The sequence below is a fragment of the Terrapene carolina genome, unplaced genomic scaffold (assembly GCF_002925995.2).
Source record: "Terrapene carolina triunguis isolate 2854851 unplaced genomic scaffold, T_m_triunguis-2.0 Scaffold95, whole genome shotgun sequence".
Taxonomy (NCBI): Eukaryota; Metazoa; Chordata; order Testudines; family Emydidae; genus Terrapene; species Terrapene triunguis.
The window spans coordinates 41,136,318-41,163,430 of NW_020664446.1; the positions used below are offsets into that span (position 1 = coordinate 41,136,318).

The 27,113-nt window shown below is 45.9% G+C and overlaps 1 protein-coding gene across 1 annotated transcript in view; it reads left to right on the top strand.

Annotated features, from left to right (window-relative positions):
* PALD1 (phosphatase domain containing paladin 1) overlaps positions 1-27,113 on the top strand; it is a 201,787-nt gene that overhangs the window by 104,530 nt on the left and 70,144 nt on the right. Inside the window, exons 11-18 of the mRNA XM_024201856.2 lie at positions 7,001-7,096; positions 7,848-7,982; positions 8,483-8,599; positions 8,742-8,921; positions 12,674-12,871; positions 15,051-15,191; positions 16,325-16,396; positions 20,541-20,681. Of these exons, the coding sequence (XP_024057624.2) occupies positions 7,001-7,096; positions 7,848-7,982; positions 8,483-8,599; positions 8,742-8,921; positions 12,674-12,871; positions 15,051-15,191; positions 16,325-16,396; positions 20,541-20,681 (1,080 nt within the window). The remainder of the gene's footprint in view (positions 1-7,000; positions 7,097-7,847; positions 7,983-8,482; positions 8,600-8,741; positions 8,922-12,673; positions 12,872-15,050; positions 15,192-16,324; positions 16,397-20,540; positions 20,682-27,113) is intronic.

Consider the following 27,113-nt stretch of genomic DNA (forward strand, 5'->3'; position numbering starts at 1 on the left):
GCTTGAACTCCTGTTGCTGCACCTCTGAAGACCAAGGACGGGATAAAGCTTTCTTTTTCTGCTTCCCTTCCGATCTTGGGTGAAGTCAGAAATTATAATATTATTTCATTAATTTGTTGTTGTACTGAATTTATGGGTGTGCTTTATAATTTACAGTATTCGGAATAAGCCATTTCTGCTACCTTTTGATTGGGACTGATATCTTACCATCTCCTCCCACTCCAATGCAATGTGAATGAACCCTAGATAATGCAAATAAAAAGAAAAAGCATCCTATTCTTCCTCTTGCTGAAATATTCCTGATCGATTGACAAGAAATGGGAAATTTTAGTACTTGCTGGAGGCAAATGCCATGTGAGTGCACAATTGGAGCCATATAGCACGTTAGTGTAAAACCAGTGCTCCTCCATTGACTTCAGAGGTGTTTATTGCTGATTTACACCAACATATGAGGAGACTCACCATCACATATACCGCCACTTAAGACTTCCTCTCTTCAGCAAACTACATGTTCTATCCTTCTTGGGGAGGCTTTATAGAAGACTATCTTTTTATTTTATAAGACCGTCCCCTGAGGACCTTGGCTGCTACCTCTATTTGTAGGACCACCTTCCTAGGTGGGGTGGATAGGATAGGCTGTTTGTTTTCATTCTGCCCACCAAGGAGCATGAGCTAGGACCTGACCGAACAAGTAACCTCTCAAACCGCCAGGCCAAATGATCGGTAAAATGGAATCTGACTGTATCTAGTTTGGGTTTAATTATCACTGAAGCTACTGTCTTCCAATCATCCCATCGTTGATCCAGTGGACAAGCAAACTTGGGGGGAGGGATAGCTCAGTGGTTTGAGCATTGGCCTGCTAAACCCAGGGTTGTAAGTTCAATCCTTGAGGTGGCCATTTAGGCATCTTGGGCAAAAATCTGTCAGGGATGGTACTTGGTCCTGCTGTGAAGGCAGGGGACAGGACTCGATGACCTTTCAAGGTCCCTTCCAGTTCTATGAGATAGGTACATCTCCATATGAATTAAACAGTTGGTGCTGCTGAGCCAAGATGTGGTTAGCAGGGATCTGGTTAATAGGGAAGTTAACTGTCTTGTGATGCATGACTGATTTCCAATCTGTTTGATTGGGATTCACTTCCACTTTAATTTGATGCCTCAAATACCACGTACTAGTTAACAGCAATGGCTCAAAGCAGATTTACACTTTATCCCTCACTTAAAGCAAGGGATATCAGAGTAGCTCAAACATTCCAATCAGCGCTGCTTATGGCAATAGTAAAGTGCACACATGGCACCAGATCCTAAACTGGATTAAACTGATATCAACCCATTGAAATCAATGGAGCTATACTGACTTACAGCAACTGAGCATCTGGCCCATAGCAAAGGAAAGATAGGAAGAATAGTAAGAGGCCAATATGGCACCATCAGGAGCTCTTTAATGACATGAAAATCAAAGGAATTCCATAAAAAGTGGAAACATGGACAATTTTTAAGCACAAAAGAAGAGTGCAAGCATGTAGGGATAAAATCAGAAAGACTAAACGCTAGTCTACACTACTGCAGTAAATCGATCTAACTTACGCAACTTCAGTTACGTGAATAACGTAACTGAAGTCAGCGTAGTTAGATCCACTTACCGCGGTGGCTACATTGTGCTGTGTTGACGGGAGAACGTCTCCAGTCGACTTCACTTGCTCTTCTCAGGGAGGTGGAATACACAAATCGATGAGAGAGTGCTCTCCCATCGATTTAGCATGTCTTCACCAAACCAACTAAATTGACAGGCACTGCATCAATTGCAGCAGTGCCAATCTACCGGTAAGTGTAGACATGCCCTAAAGTGCAGAATGAGTTAAACCTAGCAAGGGACATAAAAGGCAAAAAGAAGTACATTAGGAGGAAGGGAAAGATGAAGGAAAGTGTAGGTCCATTACTTAGCAGGGAAGCAGAGCTAATGACAGCGGGCACCCAAGAAGGCTGAGGTATGTAATGCCTATATTGTTTCTGTCTTTATTTAAAAGATTAATTATTACCAGATGCTTAACACATTAATATTAACACCTCATAAACCAGAATAAGGAAAGAACAGGGTTCAAGAATGTTGAATAAATTTGATGTATTCAGGTTGACAAGGCCTGACTAAAATTCATCCTAAGGTACTTAAGGAAGTAGCTGAAGCATTCGTGGAACCGTTAGCGATTATCTTTGAGAACTCATGGAGGATGAGTGTTGTCCCAAAGGACTGGGGAAGGGCATACATAGTATCTATTTTTAAAAAGGGAACCAAGAGGCCCTAGGGAATTATAGACCAGTCAGCCTAACTTTGATATCTCGAAAGCTACCAGAACAAATGATTAAACAATGAGTTTGTAAGCACCTAAAGGATAATAGGGTGATTAAGCAATAGTCAGCATGGATTTGTGCAGGAAAAAATCATGCACACCAACATAATTTCCTTCTCTGGCAGAGTTACTGTCCTATTGGATGCGGGGAGCAGTAGACATGATATATCTTGATTTTTAGTGAGGCATTCTTATAAGCAAACTAGGGAAATGTGGTAGATGAAAGTACTATAAGGTGGGTGTGCAACTGGTTGAAAGACCATACTTAAAGAGTAGTTCTCAGTGGTTTACTGTTAAACTGGGAGGATGTGTCTAGTGAGGTCCTGCAGGGGTCTGTTCTGGGTCTGGTACTTTTCAATATTTTCGTTAATGACTTGGATAATGGTAGGGTATGCTTATATAGTTTGTGGATGACACCAAGCTGAGAGGGTCTTCAAGCACTTTGGAGGACAGTATTCAAATTCAAAATAACCTTGATAAATTGAAGAATTGGTCTAAAATCAACAAGATGAAATTCAATAAAGACAAGTGCAAAGTACTACACTTAGGAAGGAAAAATCAAATGCACAACTACAAAATAGGGACTAACTGGCTAGGTAGTCATACTGCTGAAAAGGACCCAGGAGTATAGTGGAGCATTAATATAAGTCAACAATATGACGCAGTTACAAAAGAGGCTAACATTATTCTAAGGAGTATTAACAAGCGTCATATATAAAACATGGCAGGTAATTGTCGCACTCTGCTTGGCAGTGGTGAGGCCTCAGCTGAACTATTATGTCCCGTTTTGGGCAGTACACCTAAAAAAAGATAAATGGTCTAGAGAACCTGATCTGTGAGAAAACCTTAAAAAAACTGGGCATGTTTAATCTTGAGAAAAGAAGACTGAGAGGGGAACCTGATAAGTCTTGAAATCTGTTAAGGGCTGTTATAAAGAGGAGGGTGGTCAATTGTTCTTCCTGTCCACTAGAGGTAGGACAAGAAGTAATGGCCTTAATCTGCAGCAAGGAAGACTGAGGTTAGATTTTAGGAAAATTTTTCTAACTATAGTTAAGCTCTGGATTGGCTTCCAAGGGAGGCTGTGGAATCCCCATCATTGGACGTTTTTAAGAACAGGTTAGGCAAACACCTGTTGGGGATGGTGTAAGGATCCTGTCTCGGCATGGGGGGATGGACTAGCTGACCTCTTGAGGTCTCTTCCAGCCCCACATTTCTATGATTCAGCAGTAAAAGTGTTTGATGGCACTTTTGTCAGTCTTTTCAGGAATTCATGAAATCCTGGTTTCCTTCTCCCCACTCCTCTGCCCTTGTTTCTAGGAGCGTTTGGAATATTTCACTGCCCAAAGAGGAGTTGTACAGCACATGAGTAGCACTATATTTCAGTGGGCATTCTCTGGTAATGCTTGGCATGTGTCCTTGGCTAACCAGTGGAGATGCCTCACAGTGCTGAATATGAGAGAGCAACAAGGTGAGGATCATCTTTCATTCATGTTTAAGCTGCAGGGCAGAGAGTTAGAAATCTCCCTCTGAGTCCTGAGGGTTGCTCCACTTTTTCATGCACTTTATATTCCCCAGCCTTAAGGCTTCGTGTCCTTGCAACCATCCTTCCAGCAAGGGGTGACTGGATAGGACCCCCTTTGAAGTTTGTCAGTATCACTCCTTCATGACCTTTCAGAGTCAGTGTTGAGCCATGTGGTATGTCTCCATACCAAAGGGCTGAATGTGCTGCCTCTGAAGCTCTCCCAGCCTCTATTGGCCAGGCAGCAAGAGACGAGCATTGGGAGTTGGTGCCTCAAGTGTTCAGCTTTGCTGATGAGGTCTCTCAGCCAGGCTGATCCAAAGGTGATCAATTAGGGCTAAGTGTTCAGAAATATGCACCTGAGCTGCCTGCACAAAATATGTCCCATTGGATCTGCACAGATAGGCATTTATATGCAAAAGAACCTATTTGCATACACAGTTGCAGGAGCGTTCTTATAAGTTTCAGGCACAATGTAGATATCACTTTATGAAAGTTTGGCCGTAGCTATGTATCAAGTGCTTTCTTCTTCTGCTATTTTAAAGAGAAAATGTTGACACATCCTGCTGACAGGTAGGCTTTGGAACTCAGAAACTGAAGGCTGGAATCTGAAGTGCTCCCATTCACTATTATTTGGGATGGTGATATTTGAAGGAGAACTCCCCTTCCTAGTTTGGTCTTTGGCATGGGCATGGGGATGGGTTTTTTACCCCATGCAGGAGATACAGTTTTGTTTTTTAAAAGCTAAAGCTACCTGAGACCCATACCAAGCCCCCACTGCAGTGATTTGCTGTGGAGGGAGATGGCTGGTATATATCGTTACTGACAATGGGAAATAAACCTTCAGGGATTGCTGTAAATTAAACAAGAGGAGTGTTTATTTGAAGTTCAAATGTAGCAATAACACTTTTAAACAATGGAAAGTCTCAAGGAAAATTTGCTTATTGGACATGAACTGCATTTGGGGGCAGAAGGGAAGGGAGGGAAAGAAAGAAACCAGAGAGAGTGAGAGATGGATGGTAGGAGATATTTGCATACGTAGATGTAGAACCAGATCCTCAGCTTGTGAAAAACAATATATCTCCATTACAGTCAGTGGTGTTTCAGCTGAACTGGGTCTTATTGAATGAATTTTCATATGCCTGATCATTTTCTTGGGGCTTTTTGGCACACAGAGGAAATCTTTCTCTCACCCTCCCCCCCCCCGCCAAAAGTTTGAGCTCCTGAAAGGTGCTAACTCTACGGAAATGAAGTCTGAAATCCTCTGTCCACAGAAAATAAGTATGGCACAGACAGCAGCAGAACATACTTCCATAAACCTCACTGCCAATGTGCCTCAACTCCTGAACAAAATGGGTCATGCCTACGGAGGGAGAGGGGTGTTCACTCCTTTACGTCCCTGCTCAGACTGCTAGAATGGGTGTCAACTTGTGTCAAATGAAGCATTGGCTTTTGTGATCTGGACACCTGTGAACAAAGAAATGGATTAAAACATCCATTAGATGGCTACAAGGTTCTGACATTACAAACCTGGTCTGGCTTTGACCTGATGACCTAGAAGTGACCTCTGTACACTTTTTGCTATCAATCCCCTGAGAAATCCAGTTCTCAGCTACTTTTAATTGTGCTAAACTAGTCACCTCAGGCTGGGTTCAGGTATTGTGTGTGTGTGTGTGTGTGTGTGTGTGTGTAATATAAAAAAAATTAAGAGAAAACAAAAACTTTGTGGTGTGTGTGTGTGTTAGGAGATTCACCTCAGAGGTAAAAATGTGGTAAAGAAAATTAAACAAAACAAATACCTGGGGGAAAATAGCACTTATATTAATATTAGCATCAGTGAAAACCTGGCATATTCCCACCATTACAGACTTTGTTTTGAGTTTCCAGAGTAAGCATGCTTCTCAGTCTCTTGATAAATGACAGAGGGCCAGATTTATCTCATGGATAATATGTAAATTGAATATTACAATCAATTACATCATGTCAGAGATTTCCAAGTGACACTTGCCAAATCCTCCTTCCCTCCCCTAGTATTACAGGGAAATCTCTTTATAAATACACAGCTAAATGTTAAAACATTTTCCATAACATCCTGGATCTGGATTTGCAATCTAACTGCTTAGTGATCAAATATTTGTGACCTTCTGGGTGATCTTGGGGTGTCTGTGTGAAGAAACGTGACCTTCAAGTGCTTTGAGAAGGCATCTTATCTTAACAGTGCTAAAAAAAAAAAAATAAATAAAACATGACCTTCAAGTTGTTTGGCTAAGATGGGGTGCTCATTGTTTCCCCCCCAACTCTTGATTTTAGCCTTTGATGATAGCACAGTTGAGACTCTTTGTCTTTAAGGCACCACACCAGTGTTTGTCCTCACCTTAAGTCTACACATGCAATTCTAGTCACCTTCAAAGAAAGCAGATTTTATTGGCAAATTATCAAACAGAAGAGAGAAGCATTAAATAAAAACAAATTGGAAATAAACTCTCCAAATACGATAGCAAACACCACTAGACAGCCACCATGCTTGCAGTATAGTGTATGACATTGTTACCCCTGTGGCATAGCCTTGTCTGTCTTTCACTCGCTTTTCATCAACCCATGCCCACAAGAAGATGTCAGTGTCTGAACTTGTTAGCTGCAAGCCATGTGCCCAGGAAGGTGTCAGGACTGGAGCTCGCCACAACCCCTCTTTCTTATAGCTGGTTTGCAAAGTTTTAAGTCACATACTAACATTTGAATATTGCATTGCCCCAAACCAAACAGAGGATAGCATACCAGTTTGAATCCAGTTGGAAAGACTCCTGCTTTCTCCAGAGCCCAAGCTATGCAGGAACATTAGGCAATAGGCTATTCAAATATCCCATCCAACTTTGCATGCTTAGTCATAAAAGATAGGGTCTCCGAGATAGGCCAGTGTTTGCATGTTACTGAGTTTTCTCTTCTGGACAAACAGCAACAAGTGTAAAGTGATCTCCCATCCTTGAAGGCAAACAGCTTATGGAGAGACACATTTCATAGACTCAAACTCTGCATTGGTCTTAGCGTCTGGGTCATGTTTAAAGTTTGCAGTTCATATTGAATGGGCTGTATCTCCTGTAGTCTGTCACAAATGTCATTGTTATGGTTTATTCTAGGGGAGCAGCACCAAAGAGTATTTCCTTCAAAGGACTTTGCAGAGCCTTGAGCGCTATTTCTACTTGATTGCTTTCAACTACTACCTTCATGAGCAGGTGAGTGTTCTCCCCATTGTCCTTGTGAAGCCTGCCCCTACACTCCCTCGTCCCACTACTTCATTTCAGCACCTCTACTGTGGATGGAAACAAACATGTATGCTGAGGGGCTGGATGCTGGAAAGCCCAGCTTCTGCCACTTTCCAGACGTTGATTTTGACCCCCTCATGGTGTCTTCAGATGCTCTTGGTTTTATGTTTGGAGGTATAGTTCTAATGGACTACTATGAGTAAAATCCAGTTAGGAGCATGGGGTAATGGTAATGGAGGCCCAAGCTCCACTCCCACTATGTACTGTGTATATGGCACATGTTCCCTGAGAAAACAGTCCCCTTTCATCTCCCCAAGGAAGGAACCCCAGGCACCAGGTGGTGACTCAGTGAACTGCTGTATCAGCTTTTCAGCTGTGGAGCATGGAATCAAATCTTGGCTAACTGTCAAGTGAAATTGGTTTGAAAACCTTTTTCTTGTCTCCCATTTGTCCACATCACAAAACCATTGTAGAGTATGGTATCATTATGAGCCTGAGGCTCTGGACTGGAATAGGAAGGCGAATATCAGGGTCAGGTTGTGCGAAGCTCTGAAATGGGGTTTAAAAAAAACCCCTTAACGGTGAGCTTTCAACCCTTTTCTGAACTGCTTGCAAGGATTGCCCTGTAAGGTTGCTATTCCTGTAAGATCTATGTGTAGTACAGTGCTTGCATTTATCTGTTCCTGAACAAAGCATGTGTGTCTCTCTCTCTCCCTGATAGTACCCCTTGGCCTTTGCCCTCAACTTCAGCAGATGGAGGTGTGGGCACCCAGAGCTCTACAGGCTGCAGATGAACATGAACCTGTCAGAGCTCACAGTGACGGGGGAACTGATAACAAAGGGGATGCGAGTGCTAGTGAGTGAACTTCTTAAATCTTCTTGCAGATCCCACCCTTTGCAGGGCGGAGGCAACACAATAGGCATGTGAGGCTTATTCAGCCTCTCTAGAACCACATACAGTATATCAGAGCCAACCCCCCTCCCCCACATGCTTCCATAAGCTTACACTGAAAATTCACTCTGATGGGGCCAAACCAGAGCCCTTGATCCATGTGCCCCTCAGCTTTGGAGTGTTTGAAATCTTGAGCCTGACTCTGTGACTTGGATCCCATCCTGACCCTTGTGTCAGACATGCACATTGCAGTGTCCTGGGCAGTGTTTGAAGGGGAGTGGGAGGCTCTTGGCGGAGGCGGTTGTTTTACCAGTGAGTGCTACTCTGACCTAGAGAGTGACCAGCTGGGAGAGTCTGTCTGGGAAGACCTGTGATGGCAAAGGTGCCAGCTGAACTAAGAGATTGGAAATGTGGCTTTCATCTAAACTTTGGCTCCAGCTTACTCTGATTTTGTTCTCCTGCAGGTGGTGGATGAGCGTTTCTCCCCAGATGTGCTCAGCACTGTCAAGGAAATGAGGGTAGCCAACTTCCGGAGGGTCCCCAAGATGCCTGTGTATGGCATGGCACAGCCCAACTCCAAGGTAAGGAGGCAGCATGGTGGAGATTCTGGCACAGGGGGAGGTGACCAGAGTGCAGGACTGAAACCTTCTGGGTTGTGCCCTGTGCAGGGCAGCTTGAAACATGTATGTGCTGGGAGTTTCATTTTGTTTCCATTTCCCATAGGCTATTGGAAGTGTGCTAAGCTACCTAACTGATGCAAAGAGGAAGTACTCCCACATCACCTGGATAAACCTCCGTGAAGAAGTGGTGCTGGAAGGAAATGAACAAATCTACACCCTCCGGGAACCTGGGATCCTGGAACAACAGATTACGGTGCCTGTTACATCACCTGAACAATTAGAGGTGAACACTCAGCACCTTCTTCACCTTCTGCCTTTTCTGTTCTTGGTGGTAGTCTCTACTGCTACTAGAGGTGCTTAATGCAGTGAAGCAGGCACTAGGAAGTGTCTTGGTGCTATTTTGGTCCTGTAACATTTTGCGCGAGCAGCTTGTATTGCTTTATTTTCATTGGCATATATGTAACTGCCTGGTGGTTACAAAGCAAATACTACATGGTAGTAATACTTGAGTAACTAACACACATTCTCTGAGACAAGGTGGATGAGGTAATATCTTTTATTGGACCAGCCTCTGTTGGTGAGAGAGACAAGCTTTCGAGCTTACACCGAGCTCTTCTTCAGGTCTGGGAAACTAAGGCCAGGTCTACACTGCAAATCTATATCGGTATAACTACATCGCTCAGGGGTGTGAAAAATCCATGCCCCTGAGCGACATAGTTATAATGACCTTATATCTCCCTGTGTAGACAGCGCTATGTTGACAGGAGGGCTTCTCCTGTCGACATAGCTTCCGCCTCTCGGGGAGCTGGATTAACTACTCCGAAAGGAGAAGCTCTCCCATCAGCGTAAGAGTGTCTTCACTTAAGCTCCACAGCTGCATCAGTGTGTAGACCTACCCTCACTCAGGCCTTCTCTACGCTACCAAGTTTTGTCACCAAAAACTGCCTTTTGGCGACAAAACAGTGAGCGCGTACACACTGCAATGCGACTTTTGTCAGGAAAACGCTCGGTTTTGGTGACAAAAAACTTCCACCCCTACGAGAGACTTTTTTCTTTTCCCCTCCCTTTATTTTTGACAAAGAGCCAGTGTAGACACTGCTGTTTGTTTTGTCGACAGAACTGGCTTCCTCCAGTATCCCACAATGCCTGCCCTGATCATTCTGCTAGTGTTTTGATCTCTGCTGCCCTGCAGGCACACGCCCCTTCCCTTTCAAAGCTCCAGGAAGTATCCAACGGCTGAGTGTGCTGCTCCGTTTGGGGAACAAAGAGCAAATCATTGGAATGCTCCTGTTCTGCCCGGCACTAGGAACACAGCAGCAGGCAGATTGCTATCGCAGGGCTGGGGGGAGACTGCTGTGCTGCTTTGACATTCCTCAGCACAGAGAGCTCATAGAGCTACTCCTGATGCCGCTCCCGGCAGCTGAGGAGGCTGTGGGAGAACTTGGAGGGAATCCCAAAATGCACAGGGATCAGCTCCACCTTTCCACGACACTGAACTGTGGGATACATGCCCACAGCACATTGTTCACACTGTGGATGATGGTGCCCCCAATGTGGACATGATCTGTCGACAGAGGAAGCAAGTGTGAACACCCTTTGGTGATTTTTGTTTTGTCGACTTTTGGGTGTCGACATAAGTTTTGTCGAGAAAACTTGGTAGTGTAGACAAGGCCTCAGTGTCGCTGCTAAATACAAGATTTGAACAGATTGTTTAGCATAATTAGGTAACAGATTTCAAGGGTGCTTAACGGGCCACTTCATCTTGAATGGTCCCTTGAAATACATGTTAACCATTTATGCTAAACAATCTGTTCAAATCTTGCATTTAGCAGACATGCTTTGAGTTAGACTATGTCTACACTTTGCACCTTGCAACGGTGTGGCTGTGCCACTGCAGCCACACCATTGTAAGGTACACAGTTTGTCGCCGGGCAACAAAATAAAACCACCCCCAACAAGGGGCGGTAGCTGCGTTGACATGAGAGCGGCTCCTGCTGACGAAGCACTGTCTGCACCGGCGCTCTTCGTCGTTAACACTTCTGTCATTCAGGGGCTGCTTTTTCACATCCCTGAGCGACAGAAGTTTTAATGACAAAAGTGCCAGTGTAGACAAAGCCTCAGTTTCCCAGACCTGAAGAGCTCTGTGTAAGCTTGAAAGCATGTCTCTCTCACCAACAGAAGTTGGTCCAATAAAAGATATTACCTCACTCACATTGTCACACTAATATCCTGGACTGACACAGCTACAACACTGCATGTGACACAAATTCAGTAGTTACTGTGTAACACGCTGAGTTCTCAGGATACATCACAGTATTACTCTAATGAAGAATATAAGAAAAATAGGTAGTTAATTTTGTTACTGCGTAGTGCACCTATAAACTCGGTATTTAAAATACAATTCTGTATGGAATGGTTATTTTTTCCCCTCTCAAATTGCTGTACCATGGGGGCGGGATGGGAGGGGGAAAGAACAACAGTTTTCACTTTGCTAATAAACAAGTCAAAATACCACCAGCCTTAATGTACACAAAGCTGAAGATAACAAGTTACCATCAGCAAATGAGATTTACATTGGCGTACCGACTGGAGACTGCATTTAAAGATATCCCATCCATATGCTCCACAGCAGGGCATGGACCTGTGAGCCACATCAGCCCCCCTCTCCCTCTCATCCCGTTCCCAGCTGGTCACCTACCTGGGTTGCTGCTTATCACCCACCTCAGAGTGTTGTGCACTTGGCACAGAGAATTTCAATTTCTGGATACTGACCAAAGATTTTTCATCTCTCTCGATTCTTTTCTTTTTTTTCTTTCTGCCTGCCTGCCCACCTGCCCCACTCTCTCTCTCTTTTCATGTTGGCAAATAAGAGAAAGGAGGAAGGAAAGCAGTCTCATGACAAATACAGTTTTGCGTGGCATAACATATTTTATATCAGCTGTAACCCTGGGCACGTGGGTTTGATACAAAAAGCACAATTGTAATAAAATTATTAGTAAGCATTTATACAGCACCTAAATGTATATAATATTTTACAGAATGTGGAATAAAACTCAGCTCAAACCTGGGGTGTTTACAGGGTGGCTTGAAAGAACATGTAAATGATACAGTTAGGCAAGGGAGAACAGAGATGTTCTTGGCTGGGTCTTGAAAAGGGATAGCCAGGACAACTGAGAGGAGAAGGGTGGCCCCACCACAGTGGTCAGATTGTGTGGTGGGACGGCAACGAGGCTGGTGCTAGATGTGTAGAGAAGGGAGTGTGGAGAGACTAGATTCATGAGTTAGGCAAGCCCATGAGGGATTTTAAAATCAAGAGGGCAATTTTAACAGGATCTTGAAATGAATGAAGAGTCAGCGGAGGTGTACAAGCATGGGGCAGATGTGGTTTGGTTTCTTTGTACAAAACAGAAGTTGGGCAGTAGCATTTTGAACATGTGGGAGCTTGAAGAGTTGGAACTTGGGTTGGCCATACAGAACTTGAAGGGAGTTGTCAGGCAACAATGAAGATGTAGATCAGGATTTCAACAGAGGCAGAGGCTGTGTACAAGTGATGTTGCAGAAGGGATTATGGGCACATTTGTACCCCTGGGAGATGAGAGCAAAAGGAGTCAAGGACTGACCCCAAGAGATTAAGGACAGTAAAAAAACATGGAAGGTCAGAGTCAAGGTGGGCGATAGAAACATGTGAATTTGTGTTTGTCTCTCAGCCTGGGCATCTTCTATGTATCAAAGTATCATACATTCCTACCTCACTGGCAGAGTCTTTGGGAGAGGTCTAGACCTGAAAAGCAGGAGTTGTTGTAGATTAGGCTAAGGCATATTAGCAGAGCTCTGTGTGGAAAGTTTCCAAACTGTGGTCTTGCAATATGCCTGGCATTAGTCCCTCGCTTCCCTGAGTCCTAAGTTCACCTACAAACTTATGGGGAAATAAAAATTTCCTTTTAGGGTGAAAAAGGAAGAGAGATTCTGAAAAATTATGTTAAGTGTCCATACAATGAAGGAGTCTTGTTCAGTTTCTTTGTCTCTCCCCTGCAGAAATTAGAGTTCACCTTGAAGAATGACGTGCTAAAGTCCCAGAAGTGGCTGGAGGTGTATCTGGAACAGGAGAAGCAGATGAAGATGTTTAAGAGTTGCCTGACCACACAGGAGATACTTAATCAGCACAAGAGCACATGCCAGGGGCTGGTGTACAAACGAATCCCAATCCCAGACTTCTGTGCTCCCAAGGAGCAGGTAATGGAGGAACTAGAAGCTATTCCATAGTTTTCAACACTAAAACTCCACTGAAGGGGCAGTGGCAAATGCCTTCAGTGAGAATCTCCTCGGTTTTCTCCCTCACCACTTTCAAAGGGTGGTGGGTGGATAGGTCAGCTCTTCTCTCTCCTCTCCCCTCCCAATTTATGCTGTCTCTTTCTCCCTATGACCAAACTGATACTCGCCCTCCTTCTGGTTTGACTTTCTCTTCTGGTTCCCCCTCCAAATTGATATTCTCTCTTTTGTTTGCCCTAAATTGTCTGTCTGTCTCTCACTACCTCTTCCATTTTCCCCTGCAGTTGCTTTCCTCTCTTCTGGCTCCTCCCTTTCCCTCACCTTAAGGCACTGCAGCCTCTTTCCCTAGAGGAGTGGGGAGCTGCTGCTGTGCTAGGTATGTGGTTGCTGAATCTGACGGCTCCATTTCCCTTCTTTCCCTATGTTTGTACTCAGGAGAAGTGAATGAGGCAAGTTACCAGACAGTCTTCTGTCTGCTCACCATAGTGGTCCTCAGCGCCTGGTGGCTGACATTGCTTTTGAGAAAACAAAGGCAGCATGATTGCAATCCCTAGCCTATTCTGTCTGGTACTGTAACTCTGGGACAATCCTGGCCAGAATGAGATGCTCTGCAGCCCTGGGTTGTGTGTACTGCTTGTGTTCCTGCACAGTTTTATAGACTTGCCAAGAGGAGATTTGGTGTGTGCTCCTCTAGGGAAGTTATGCAGTTGCTTACAATGCTGAATCCTCTCCAGTATACCAGACACACCACCTAGCCTGAGAATCACTGATCCATGTTTTAGTAATTTGGCCCATGCGGGGATCACAGACGCTTTTGTCCATGAAATTTCATTTCTTTAGTTTTACAGGTCTGAATGTGTTTATATAAGCATTGATAGAATCAAGACCACTTTGCAGTCATGTTTATTGTAAGTGCATTATTGCCATCTGCTGGTCTCAACCTGCAACTATAGATTTGCATCTACAGTTGTTAATCTAAGGCTACGTCTTCACTAGGGGTGGGGATCAATTTTAAGATACGCAAATTCAGCTACGCGAATAGTGTAGCTGAATTCGACGTATCCGAGCTGACTTACCCCGCTGTGAGGATGGCGGCAAATTGACCTCCGCGGCTCCCCCGTCGACGGCGCTTACTCCTACCTGCGCTGGTGGAGTACAAGCGTCGATTCGGGGATCGATTGTTGTGTCCCGATGAGACGCGATAATTCGATCCCCGAGAGATCGATTTCTACCCACCGATTCAGGCGGGTAGTGAAGATGTAGCCTCAGACTTTCCTTTCCATTTCTGTTTATCCTAGACATTTTATGTTGATGCAAAAGAAATTGAGAACTGTAATTAGCATTATCCTAGAGAGATTTCCTAGTTACATTTTCACTATAGTGAAAACGATCATCTTGGGATAGCCACAGAGAGTTGTGTATTTCTTTACAGCTGCAGAAACTGGGGGATTTAAGACCAGTTAGTCTGGATTTGATATAATCACACACTATTCTTCCTTGGAAGGAGAAACTTTAAGACCTATGTAGTAACACTGTAATGTAGATGGTGCCTTATACCTTGGTGATAGATCCATTAGAAATACACGAGAAAGACAGGGAACAGCTGCTTTTCAACACCTCAGGGGAAAAAAGTTAGCCAATCACAGTAAAGACAGTGTTAACGATCTCTATGTGAAGGTGAATGCTGCTGGTTCACAACATATCAGAGTATAGGATTAAATGGAGGTAACACAGAGACTCAGTGGTATCCCTCTTAAATCTGGACTAGAGCATTCAAGTTCCACATTAGGAGTAAGGATTTTACCTAACTGCTGACACTGCAATGCACTGTGCTGCCATTCAGATGCAAGTTAAAGATCCTATGGCACTTTCTGCAAGAAGCAGGGGGTTATGCCTTTGCTTAGGCCAATATTCGCTCCCTGGTATGAGGCTGAGTGCATCAAAGCCTGTGGCATTTTCACAGTCACTGCACTCCCAGTGTGTATCTTCTTGCTTTGTAGCACCCTTTGGGTTACCTGGAAAGTGAAAGGCACTACAGAAAACCAGATATAAATTCTATTAATCCACAGGGGTGGGACAGAATTCATGAGTCTCATCCAGCAGGGAAAGTCCGTATTTAATTCTTTTTGTTGTTCATTTTCAGGATGTAGATCGGCTGTTGGATGCAATGAAGAGTGCGCTAGCTGAGGACTCTCACACGGCCTTTGTGTTCAACTGCCATAGTGGCAGAGGGAGAACCACCACAGCCATGGTTATTGCTGTCCTCACGCTCTGGCATTTCAATGTAGGTATTAGCCCAGGGATGGGTCTCTTGTTCTAAGGAAGGTTTGGAACAAAGGAAGCTCTGAGGAATGAATCCCTAAACACCAAGCCCTAGCCCTGTGAGCAGTGAAAGAGGGCTGTGCTGGAACCTCAGTAGGAGACTTAGAGTGGAATAAGGCCTCTAATAAGATTGGTTTGCTCAGCAGCAATGTAGTTTAAACAAAGAGTTTTCATTATTGTTGTGAGTGTGGCCACTTAAGTGGTGGAACAGATTATCCACCAATTCCTGCTTCATTACATCACTTCCCAATTTGTCAAATTTGTTTCCTTGAGCTCTGCACTACTGGGCTAGTCCTAATAGTGGAGCTGGAGGTTATCAGCTGCATGAGCAGAGTCACCAAGGTGTTCTGCTGCAGTTTGCAATGGCAGCAGGGTTTTTTTTCAATGAGAAATGTGGATCAGTGTTTTAAAATGACCTTGGGTGTGGCTTTGGATTGAGGAGACCAAGGACATCTCCCTATTATTAACCCTTTCTTATATGTAGCCAGCAAAGAAGCTTAAGAACAACAGCTAGGATGTTGATATTTTTTGCAATTCTTTAGCATCTTCCATCAAAGGCATTGTAATGTGCTTTGTAAACATTAAGGAATTAAGTCACGTGCACCTCATGAACTAGTCTTGTTTTACAGAGCAGGAAACTGAGGCACAAAAGTTCAGTGACTTGTCCAAAGTAACTCAATGAGTCTGGGGCAAACCTGGGACAAAGGGCATAGGGGGGAAGGGGGGGCGCTACTGGGTTGTGATCAGACATGAAAGTCTGGAAACTTGCCCATGCAGTCAATGGAAGAATCAAGAATACAGGGCCAAGTCATTTAACTGCTGTTCCTCAGTGTCACCTTCTGTTAAAAGAAAAAGGGGAAAAAAGCATAAATAAGTGCTTTGAGAGTATGGGTGAAAAAAGCTACACGTTACAAATTATTAGTTGTAGAGCCCATGCCTCCTGATGCGCAGTTCTTCCCTTAGACCACCGTATTCCCACATACAGTATTGTTAAGTGGCTCAGGAGTTCACCCAGGAAACTATTGCATGTGAGGAGGTGTAATTGGATAGCTTTTTAACTGCTCAACCTGGCTTGGCCTCTTCTTCTTGCTGCAGGGCATCCCTGAGATGAGTGAGGATGAAATTGTGAGTGTGCCCGATGCCAAGTACACCAAAGGGGAATTTGAGGTGAGTCCTTCTCCCATATTAATCTGCCTTTATTTCAGGGTGTCTTGTGAAATCTCCAGGGGCTGCTCATGTCCTGTACCTTCAAACAGCCTCAGCATTTCAGCTACTTCATTCAGGGACTGAATTTCCCATTAAGTGATGGGGCCTGTGTTTAGGATTCTGAAGCAGCCAGACTGGGGTCTGTTCTCACTGTGGTTAAAACTCTGATAGTAATAACCCCGTTCAAGTCTGGGTTCTGGCATTTGGGGGCTTGTCTGGGGCTCTGATACTGGGGTTAGTATGCTCATGGTTCGTATTTGGAGATACGTCTTTTGCTGCTTTAAAAATCATACTGTGTGCAGAACAAGGCAAGAGGATGATGACGGCCTGTTAAAGATTAACACACTGTTAGGCTGGTCTCAGGAGGTGTTAAATGTCTGTTTTCATCAGCTACATCAAAGCAGAGACCAGACGTTAGCCTACAGGAGACATGTCTAAAGAGCACTCCATTTGTCCATCAGCTGCAGGCAATCTGAGTGTCAGATAAAATAGCTAGAATAATAGTTTTTTTTAAAAATAGGGCTCTCTCCCCACACCCCACCAGAGTGTAAATGTTAACCAGCTGTGAGTTCAAGCCTCATTGACCCTCCCTCATCTGCTGATGGTATGATCATGCCCTACTTTATTAACCCCAGCCTCTACTGTTTCCCCATTGTGAAATCACTCTGTTCTGTCCATTTTTATTTTCCAAGGGCAACAAACATATTTTACCCAAGTGTCTGGCATTTTGCTTCTGAAAGAGCAATGTGGCACTTGTATTATTGTGTCACCTTGGCAAGTCCGCCTTCTGGCTAGTGACCTGCAGGTGTGCAGTACTGCAGTGGCATCTGCTTATAGCGAAGTCAGATTAAGTTTCCACTGATCATGAAGTAAAATGAAAGACCCTGATGGTTCCAATGCAATTTGCAATTCTGGTCATATTGAAATTTTCCTCAGGGAAACAACTTGATAATCTTACTTTTATTTTTTTACAGTATAATAAAGAGAACTCTTATTGTATCCTGAACTAAAAAGGACTCCAAACCCAAAATATAATCGTTACCAAATTTATGTCAAGCTGTAGCGAGGTCGAGACTCACCAGTGCAACGTCTCTTGCTCATTGACCTTGGAATTAGCTCGATTCCAGCCCAGAGCACCCTCTATAGGCCACCTGCCTCAGTCTCCCCCCCGTGTCCCTCCCAGACCCCAGGGCCCTTTCCTTGGGTGCTGGCCCAGCAGTACCCCACCACACTCTAGGTCTCCTCCACTCCTCCCTGCCCCCCCGGGGAACTCCCAACTCTCTCACCCACCTTGTCTCAGTGGTTACTGCCAGTCATCATCTAGCCCCCACTCCCTGGAGAAAACTGCCATCTCTAAAGGCCACTCATCATTGGCAAGGAGGTTGGACCAGTTGCCTCTGCCTAACCCCGGGCTGCAGCCTCTGCAACCCCAGTACCTGCTTGGCCTTTCCCAAGGCCTGCAGCCTGGGGAGTTGCCAGGCCAGAGTTCTCCAGCTCCTCTTGCCTTTCCCCAGCACTACTCTATTCCCAGTACTCTGAGCTCCCAGGCAGCCAGGTTCTTCTCTCTCCACAGCGAGAGAGAAGCTGACTCAGCTCCTGGCTCACAGCCCTTTTATAGGGCCAGCTGTGGCCTGATAGGGGCGTGGCCCCAGCTATGGCTGCTTCCCCAATCAGCCGAGCCTTTTTCAGGAGCATGGCAACTGCCCCACTACACAAGCTGTTGCTGCTCCTGTTCTGAAGCCATATCAAAGTAGCTGGTTTTGAGACGGAATTGGGTTTGTGGTTTTTTTTAACAGAAACTCTTGAAGTGCATCCTAGCATCTTCATGGTTCTGATTGGTTGAACCAAGAAACGAAGGTGGCCATGTGTGTTGAGGGAAGAAGAGTGGTCTGGGGGCAGCTGGTCACTGGGCTGGGACCTGGGTTCAATTTCCTGCTTTGCCACAGACTCCCTAGGTGATCTTGGACAAGCCACAGAGTCTCCCTGTAAAGTCTGCAAAATGGGGGTGATAGAGTCATAGATTTTTAAGGCAGAAGAGACAATAAGGTCATCCAATCTGACCACCTGGATAACACAGCCCCTAGATTCTACCCAGTTACCTGTAAACTGAGCCCAATAACTGTTTGACCAAACATGTCCTCCAGAAGGGCATCCGGGCTTGATTTGGAGAGAGAGAGAGAGAGAGAGTCCACCCTTCTCTTGGAGATTGGGTAGTAGTTCCCTACCTCACATGGGTGTGAGGAGGATAAATATGTTAAAGACAGGGAGGTGCTCAGATTCAGGTAATGAGAGCTATATAAGTATCTAGGATAGACAGATAGTTTGTAGCAACTGTCTGATAAGCTCTGAGGGGTTGTAGCCAGTCAGAGTTCATGGATCTACATATTATGCAGTCACTGTACAGATGAATCAGACACGGCTGTTTGGCAATATGCTCTGTCTGTGTTGTTGTAGCAGTTTATTAGCATTAATCCCATCCTAATAGCGCACACTGTTAAAATTCCAGTTGAATTGAGTGGGAGCAGGTCTGTCTGTCAGTGACTCTAAAAGGAATGAGTATGTAATCAGCACTTTGGGTTTCAGGGCAGAGGTGATAGTTACTATGCTATTAGATAATAGCATGTGTATGTCTTTGTTCCTTAGGTGTTTTCAGGAGTCTCTTTCGGTGGGGAGTCAGTGAAGACCCACGATAATGTCACTCCCCTGCCTTATATAGCTTTTGCATGTGGCGGGAACCCTTTGTTTCAAAGCTTGGCTCCCATGCCAGTCAGTGGAAAAATACTGATATCCCAAGATGGAGACCAGCACCAGCTGACCTGGTCACATGTCCTTGTAGTGTCACACAAGCCATTACTCGGAGGCTGTTTGTAGGGCTCTCAGGAAGGCTCCCGGGTGGGAGATAAGCTTCTCCTAGGGCCTATTGTTAGTCTCTAAGGTGCCACAAGTACTCCTGTTATTCCTAGGGCCTATTGTTTTCCTAATGGCCCTTCCTCACCCAGCTATTCAGAATAAAAGCGTCTTGTCTAGTGGGTGTTCCCCAAGTTTAAACACTTATTTGTAATACAGATATACAGTCAACATTCCTAACTTCAGATACAAAAATAATACTTGCATACAAAGAGGATAATCCTATTCAGCAAATCAGAACCTTTCCAGTGACCTCTCACATGACCTATCTTGCATAAAACACATCATAACTATGTCATAATCATATAATAATATCTCTATGAAGAATATTGGGTGCAGTGTCTCAGCGGGCTCCTCCAGATTTAGAGAGTGCAGTCCAGCTTGTCTAAAGCATTTCAGGGGGCAAGCAGCGTGTGGGAGTGGGGAATACAGTGAGGAAGCCCCAGCACTGGGCTGGGGGAGATCACCAGCCTTAGTTTAACTAGGTGTTTATGCTAACGGGAGCTTACTAAGGCAGAGCACCTCTGTAGGGGACAGATTTTCTCCTACACCAAGATATGCTCAAGGTGGGTGTGGGTGCGTGCGTGCTGTAGAGTGCCAGTTGTGGATCCCTGATTTCTCTACTCTGCACAGCTTCAGGCGTGGTCTTGGTAAGAGCAGCCTGTACACCAGCTGGCAGTGGCAACCAAATGAAAATTGATGGAGTGCATTGAGGTTCTTGCCCACTGCACGTGTCCTACACAAGCGTTAGGAGGGGGTGATGATGGAAGGGCGCTGTGCTAGCTTGACACCAGCTGAGAGCTCCCAGCATTCCCCTCTCTCTCATCCCACTCCAAAGGAATTCTGAGTTGGCCACTAGGTGGCCTCTTTGGTCTACTTGTAAGGAACAAAGGGGCCAGACGGTGGGCGAGAATCTGGCCTTACGTGCTTTCGGGGTGGTGGTGATTATTTGTATTACTGTAGTGCTTAGAAGCCCCGGTCACAGACCAGGACTCCGCTGTACAAGGCGCTGTACAAACACATAACAAAAAGGTGATCCCTGTGCCACAGATCTTACAGTCTATGTATAATACAAGAGACAACAGATGGCTGCAAGCAGATAGATTTGGGAGCACAACCTGGAATAGTCCTGTCTATTTTGTGCTCCTCAAAGTGCGTACGTTTTGGAATGAAGTCGGTTACTACTCTCATCCCCCAGGTGGTGATGAAGGTGGTGCAGCTTTTACCAGAGGGGCACAGAATGAAGAAGGAGGTAGATATGGCACTGGATACTGTGAGTGAGACCATGACACCTATGCATTATCACCTGAGAGAAATCATCATATGCACCTACAGACAGGTGAGTGCAACCAGTCATTGTGCTTCCCAGATTAACTCTCTTCATTCCATATTTATTTTTTCACCCTCCTGTAAATGGGAAGTGCAGACACTTTGATTAATGGCCTAGATAGCTTCCTAGTTTCATTTGCTGTTTGGTATTTATATTACAGGAGACTCCTGAGTCCTATTGTGCTTGGTGCTGTAGAAACACAGACAAAGGCATGGTCCCTGCTCCAAATGGTTTTTTAACATAGCACTGTGGCTTCTTCAAGAGCCTGTGTGTCCTGTCAAAATGCTGTTTTGTTGCTTATTTATTACAGCAAAGCTTTTTGGTGCGTTACTAGAAAGATCCCTGCACCTCCTTCAGCTGTGACGTGTTGGCACTCCTACTCTCTGCTTTTCATTTTTCTTCAGTGGCCAAAGCGGTATCGTAAAATTTGCTACAATGGTGCTATCACTTTGTGGCCAAAACCCAGAGCTTCTGCTGTAACTCTGACCAGTGTCTGTTTATTGTCTTATGGGTAAATATTTGAAAAAGAAAATCTGCTTTCAAAACACAATGCTTCTGCAGATGGTTTGAGCCTTATTCCCTGTGCTAGTTTGTTATTCATTGCGGTCATCTCTAAAAGTATGTCTCTTAAGCACTTGCTAAGGATGGTATTCCTGCACTGTGCCCAAATGTCACAACCTCTAGCAGAGCATTTCATTTTTACCGTGTGTATTGTATGTTTCAGTGGTGGCAGGGGTTTGATCATGGAGGGAGTTGGTGGGCAAAGGAAGTGTGAACCAGACCCTAATAAAAAGCAAAAGGATGACTTCCAGAGAGATACTTGATAAATGAGAAGGACTGATAGATGTACATATGATTCCAGGCATAGTGGGACTGATTGGCTTTTGATCACAAGTTCATTGATTATTTTTTTTTGGATTAAATCAGTTGTATCATGGTACTGATTGCGTTCAAGACAAAAAGGGCACTTCCTACTTTCAGCCAGCAGGTGGCAAATGTGCTCTTTTCTGTCTGCATTCTGGTACTAGAGTTATGGTCACTTACTCATTTTATTCTTGAAGTTTATTCTTGTCTTTTAATGTGGGTTGTCGGAGGGAGGGGGGGAGGTGGTGGAAGGAGGACTGTGTGTGTGGGGAGGGTACCCAGGAGTTTCCCAATACCTGTCGGAGACCTCTGATTTCCTTCGGTCTCTGCTTTTACATCTCCCTCTCTGAAGAACCCGTATGGCAGGCACCTGTCAAAGCCAAGTAGTGCTCTGGGGACTCCCATCAGAGCCCATTCACACCACTCCCCTGCCAGTTTCAGTTTCCCATAGTGTCATCTAGCTTCTGCCAATGAATTTACATGAATAGTTCTGAATATTAACAGGCTATTTCTTGCCATGAGCAATAGCGTGTGTGCAGGTGGGATTGCTGGCATGGGAATCTTAAGGCAGCTCAAGGAACATGCTCACAGGGTGCTGTATACTGTGTATTTTCATTGTAATCTCTGGAACTAGCATAGAAATGAGAGAAACTAGCATAGAAAATAGTCACAAAACTAAGCTTAGCAACAAACCCTGCTGCTTCCATTTTCTTGTATTCAACTCCAAAGTGTATACAGCTGGGGAGGCCAGTCTATAAAGGAGACATTGTCTGGACTGACAGGCCCAAATATAAACAAATTTAAAAATATTTAATTTTTTTTTTTTTATAACCCTGTCTGGGAAAATCCGACTCCCACTCTCCCGACCCCTTAGCAAAAACCAAGGCCCGTGAGATGGATGAAATTCAAATTTCGTTGCTAGTTGGTGCCTGAGCCACAAAACCCGAGAGGGCTGTGGCTCTCGTCAGTTCCTTTGCACACTATACTGGCCCCTACTTGTGTGGTCTATCCTGAGAAGCAGAAAGGGGATAGCTGGCATCCTTTTGCAGCTTCACTGTAATTCAGCATCAGAACTGGAATGTCATTGAGGTTCTGCCCCTTTCCCTTGATAGAACAGTGCATTTCATGCTGGATGAGCATTCCCCTTACCCGGCTGGTTGAGTTGTACTCACTGGGCAGAAGATGCCAGCAGCTGGCCAATTCCTGGGTTGAGGGTTTAAATGTAAGCTTTTGTGGGGTAATGATGGTGGATGGTAGAACAGTAAAATAAGAACCTTTTCAGTGGATACTTTTAAAAGCTATGGGGTTGTTTTTTGTAATTCTCCTGGAACGTATAAGCCAAAATGTGAAAGGAGTTTTGCCAAGTTGGTTAGGCCCAAAATTCGACTTGCCTTAAAATGTTCTGACTTCTAAATATAACTTGAAAAAGTGAATCGTTGACTTTGCAGCTGAGAACTATTTTAATGCACTATGTAGGACCAAAGCAAGAATCACAAGCTTTGCTCCTTCCATAGTTGACTCTACAGCAGCAATTAGCTAATCAATTCCAAGAAGCTTGCTGCTATAATCCAGGGTGCTAGTGCATAAATAAGAAAGTAAACATAAAAGGCATGTGAGGTTTAAGTTCCTTTAGAAACATGTGCGGGAGAGCAGGCGAAGTAGGAGGGTCGCGTTTTGCCATATAGAAAAAGAGCAGAACTGACAGTGGAAGAAACGTGAACAACTTTTAAAGGAGTTTTACAGCTCAAGTTGAAATATATTTTTAAAAGTATTTGCTGGTAGTGCTGTTTTTGGTTAGTATGCACAGGTTTGAAGTACCTTTCCTGACGACAGTGCTGGTGCTCTGTGCTTTAGCTTTTAGTCTCGCAGCTTTTCCATATTAGCATGAAATGTAAATACAGGAAAGGGGACATAAGCCCTGTGTTCTTGCAGGTAGTCTTGTCCCATATCTAGTGAAAGAGTCCTCTTTCCAGTGACCTCAGATCAACCCGATTCCACGTGGTGTTTTTGAAAATGGAAAGCAGAAACCTCTCAAAATAATAAGTGTGCCTCATGGGCATTAAAATGAAACGGTCAGATGGGTAAGGCCCAAGGTAGAGGTTTAGTGTATTACATATTTCTTTAATTATAATTTAATATTGATGGAAATAGTCTCATGATTTAAAAAACAAAAATCAAATAAAGGTTGTTCAGAATGTGTCGATTGAAACATTCCCCTGCAGTATTCACAACTTAAGCTCTGCAGCAATGTGTTTGTACAGGAGAACTGGAAAGTGAAACTTATTGGAAACAAAATCAGTTTGACTAGCTTCTAAGTTAAGTTAAATCAGAAAAGTAAACAAATAGCAAAGTGGTGAAAAGTGAATTTTCATGATTATTTTTCCCTCTATTTTTAATTATCCACGGTACTCTTAGGATATGTCTCTGTGGTGTAGTGGTAAAAAAAAAAAAAAAAAAGAGTGGGTAAACTAACCTAACCTAAACGCTGTATTCCCCAAATGTAGGGTTACCATATGTCCGGGTTTCCCCGGACATGTCCGGCTTTTGGGTCTTTAAATAGCCGTCCGGGGGGAATTTGTAAAAAGCTAAAAATGTCCGGGATTTCCCCCGGACGGCTATTTAAAGACCCAAAAGCGCTGACAGGGCAGCCGCGCTGGGGGAATCGCGGCAAGCCAGCGCCGCCGGCGCCACTCACCTTCCCTCCCTGGGGCAGCACGCAGCTGAGCTCCCAGTGTGGCGGTGTCAGCCCACGGGGCCCCCCACCCGGCCGGGAGGAGCCTGCAGAGCGCAGCCCTGCCCCTGCCCCCGGCACACAGAGAGGCAGGGAGGTCTCACTCCCCTGCGTGCTGCAGCGGGGCGGGGCCTGTAGACTCCGGCAGCAGGCAGCTGTCGCCGGGCAGAGAGCCCCCCGCCCCCCTCCCCTCGACCCGACCCGACCCTAGGAAGGGGCCAGAGGGACTGGGAGGGACCTGCCTGCTGCATGCTTCCTGGGAGCCGCTCCAGCCTCCAGGTAAGCACTGCTGGGCTCACCTGGCCCCCTAGCAGGTTCCTCTGGGGGGGCTCCCCTCAGACCCACTGCCCTCAGGCCCCACCCTGACCCTGTTCCCTCAGCCTCCCCCACAGTCCCTCCCCCCGATCATTTCACCCGACCCACTGCCCTCAGCCCCCACCCTGACCCTGTTCCCCCTGTACCTCCCACCCCGAACCCACTGCCCTCAGTCCCTGCCCCCATTCCAACAGCCTCCCCCACAGTCCCCCTGCTCCCCGCAACCCACTGCCCTCAGCCTTGCCCTACCCCAAATCTCTTCTTCAGCCTCCCCCGTCATCCCACCCCCATCGCTCCCCCTGCTGTCCCACCCCCTCAACTTCCCCCCATTCCAGTCCTGCTCCCCTCTGTCTCATCCCCTCCAGACCCTGTCCCTCTCCCCAACCCTCCCCAGCTAGGGTTGCCATACGTCCGGATTTTCCCGGACATGTCCGGCTTTTTGGGATTCAAATCCCCGTCCGGGGGGAAATCCCAAAAAGCCGAACATGTCCGGGAAAATCCAGGCGGCTGGGCCGGGGTGCTGGACGGCCGGGCCGCCGGGGGTGCTGGGGGCCGGTAGGGGTGCGCCGGGCCGCCGGCGGTGCTGGGCGGCCGGGGGGCGCGCTGGGCCGGGGCCGGCGGTGCTGGGCCGCGGGCTGGGGGACGGGACGGGGGCCGGCGGTGCTGGGCCGGGGGTGCTCGGCCGGGGGCTGGCCCGGGGCCGGCACTCCAGGGCCCGAGCCGAGCCAGGCTGGAGGGGCCGGGGCCGGCCGCCGGAGGGGGCCAGACTGGGCCGCGCCTCCTCCCTCCCGCTCCCCCCCGCTTACCTGCTGCCTGCTTCAGGCTTCCCGCGAATCAAATGTTCGCGGGAAGCAGGGGAGGGGGCGGAGTTGGGGCGGGGACTTTGGGGGAGGGGGCGGAGTTGGGGCGGGGCGGGGGTGGGGCTGGAGGCGGGGCCGGGGCCCCGTGGAGTGTCCTCTTTTTGGACACTCCAAATATGGTAACCCTACCCAAATGAGAAGCTACACTACTGATATGTCTACCCTTTGAGCTGGTAGTGTGATTCCCAGCTTGGGGAGACATGCTCATGCTAGCTGTCATCAAGCTAGCATGGTAAAAACAGAGTGTAGCTGTGGCAGAGCAAGCAGCAGTAGGGGGTTCACAGCCCTGAGTACAGGCCCATCAGAGAGGCTAGGTGTGCATTTGGGGCAGTTAGCCCCTCCTGCTGCTCGTGCTGTCGCAGCTACATTCAATTTGTAATGCAGTAACTTGATGAGAGCTAGTGCAGGTGTGTCTCCTGGAGCTGGGAATCAGATCTTCAGCTCAAAGTGTAGACATGCTCAAAAAACCACCGGTAAAGGTGTTTAACCCCCCCCCTTCCCCCCAAAGAGACCGTGTCCATTCAAACACCTCATGCAAAAGATCATGTTAGTGAGGATCTCTCTTAAACCTTGTTTGAACTAACCCTCCTCCTGTTCCAAACTGGAGATGTGCTGCAATCAGTGCATTTTCACTTTCTTTGCACTTTTGAATGGCAGTTGTTTCACGCAAGGATCAGAGAAGGCTGAGACTGAGGTGGGAATGAAGTTTTCAGCCCTGCAATATGTTCTGTTCACCAGAGTAAATGGGTTCCAAGCTGCAGAGGAAAAGTCCTGCCCTAGCCCAGTATAAAAATGCCATAGATATTTTGGTTTTGTCTTTTACGTGAGCATGAGTGCCCTTTAAATTACCTACCAAAAGCCAAACTGCAGTCTCTGAGCCTTGCCACAACATTGGCACAAAGCTCCCCTTCTCAGTTCTGCAGGTCAGTGAGAGGCTAAGGGGAAATACAAGTCCATGCTTTAAACCCTCAACCATTATTTGCTTAAAAAAAAATCCCAAAAGGGACAAGTTGGTGCTATAGTTATCTCCACCCTTCTCTTGCTAAATCTGCTCTTACCAAAACCCTCAATCACAGGGATGTCAGATCCCTTCCCTCGCCATCTTTCTCCCCCCCCCCCCCCCATGTTCTTTCTAACTGGTATCAGAGATCTGATTGTAGCCAGATGTGGCCCCTTTGACCCTGTTAAAGTGCCTGCCACAGTCTCTGGATACAAAACAATGGGGCTTTATCCCTCCTCTTTCTCCTGGTCTCATGCACACAGCTCTCTCTTTGCAGCTGCCAGACTGATAGGTTTATTTAACTGGGGCTCATGTTCTTACAACTATGTAGTCGCCTTCCATGCACACGTCTCCTCTCTACCCAATATCAACCTTACATCTTCAGAGGGGAAGAGGGAGTTACAAGAACCGATGGAAACCCCGTTCTCTAATGAGAATGGATGAAGCATCTGTGGGAAAGGAAATGGGAGAAGAGGGGGAATATGTAAATTGAAAAGGACATGGTTTAGGTTATATATTTTAAACTATTCTAAAGGGCCCATATAAAACTGAGTGCTTTCCCAGGCATTAAAATCCCCAGTGATTAAACCAGAATTGATGGCAATAATAATAGTAGCAGCAGCAGTAAAGTGCCCATAAGTCTGTAACCTACCAAGCAGCAATAACCCAAA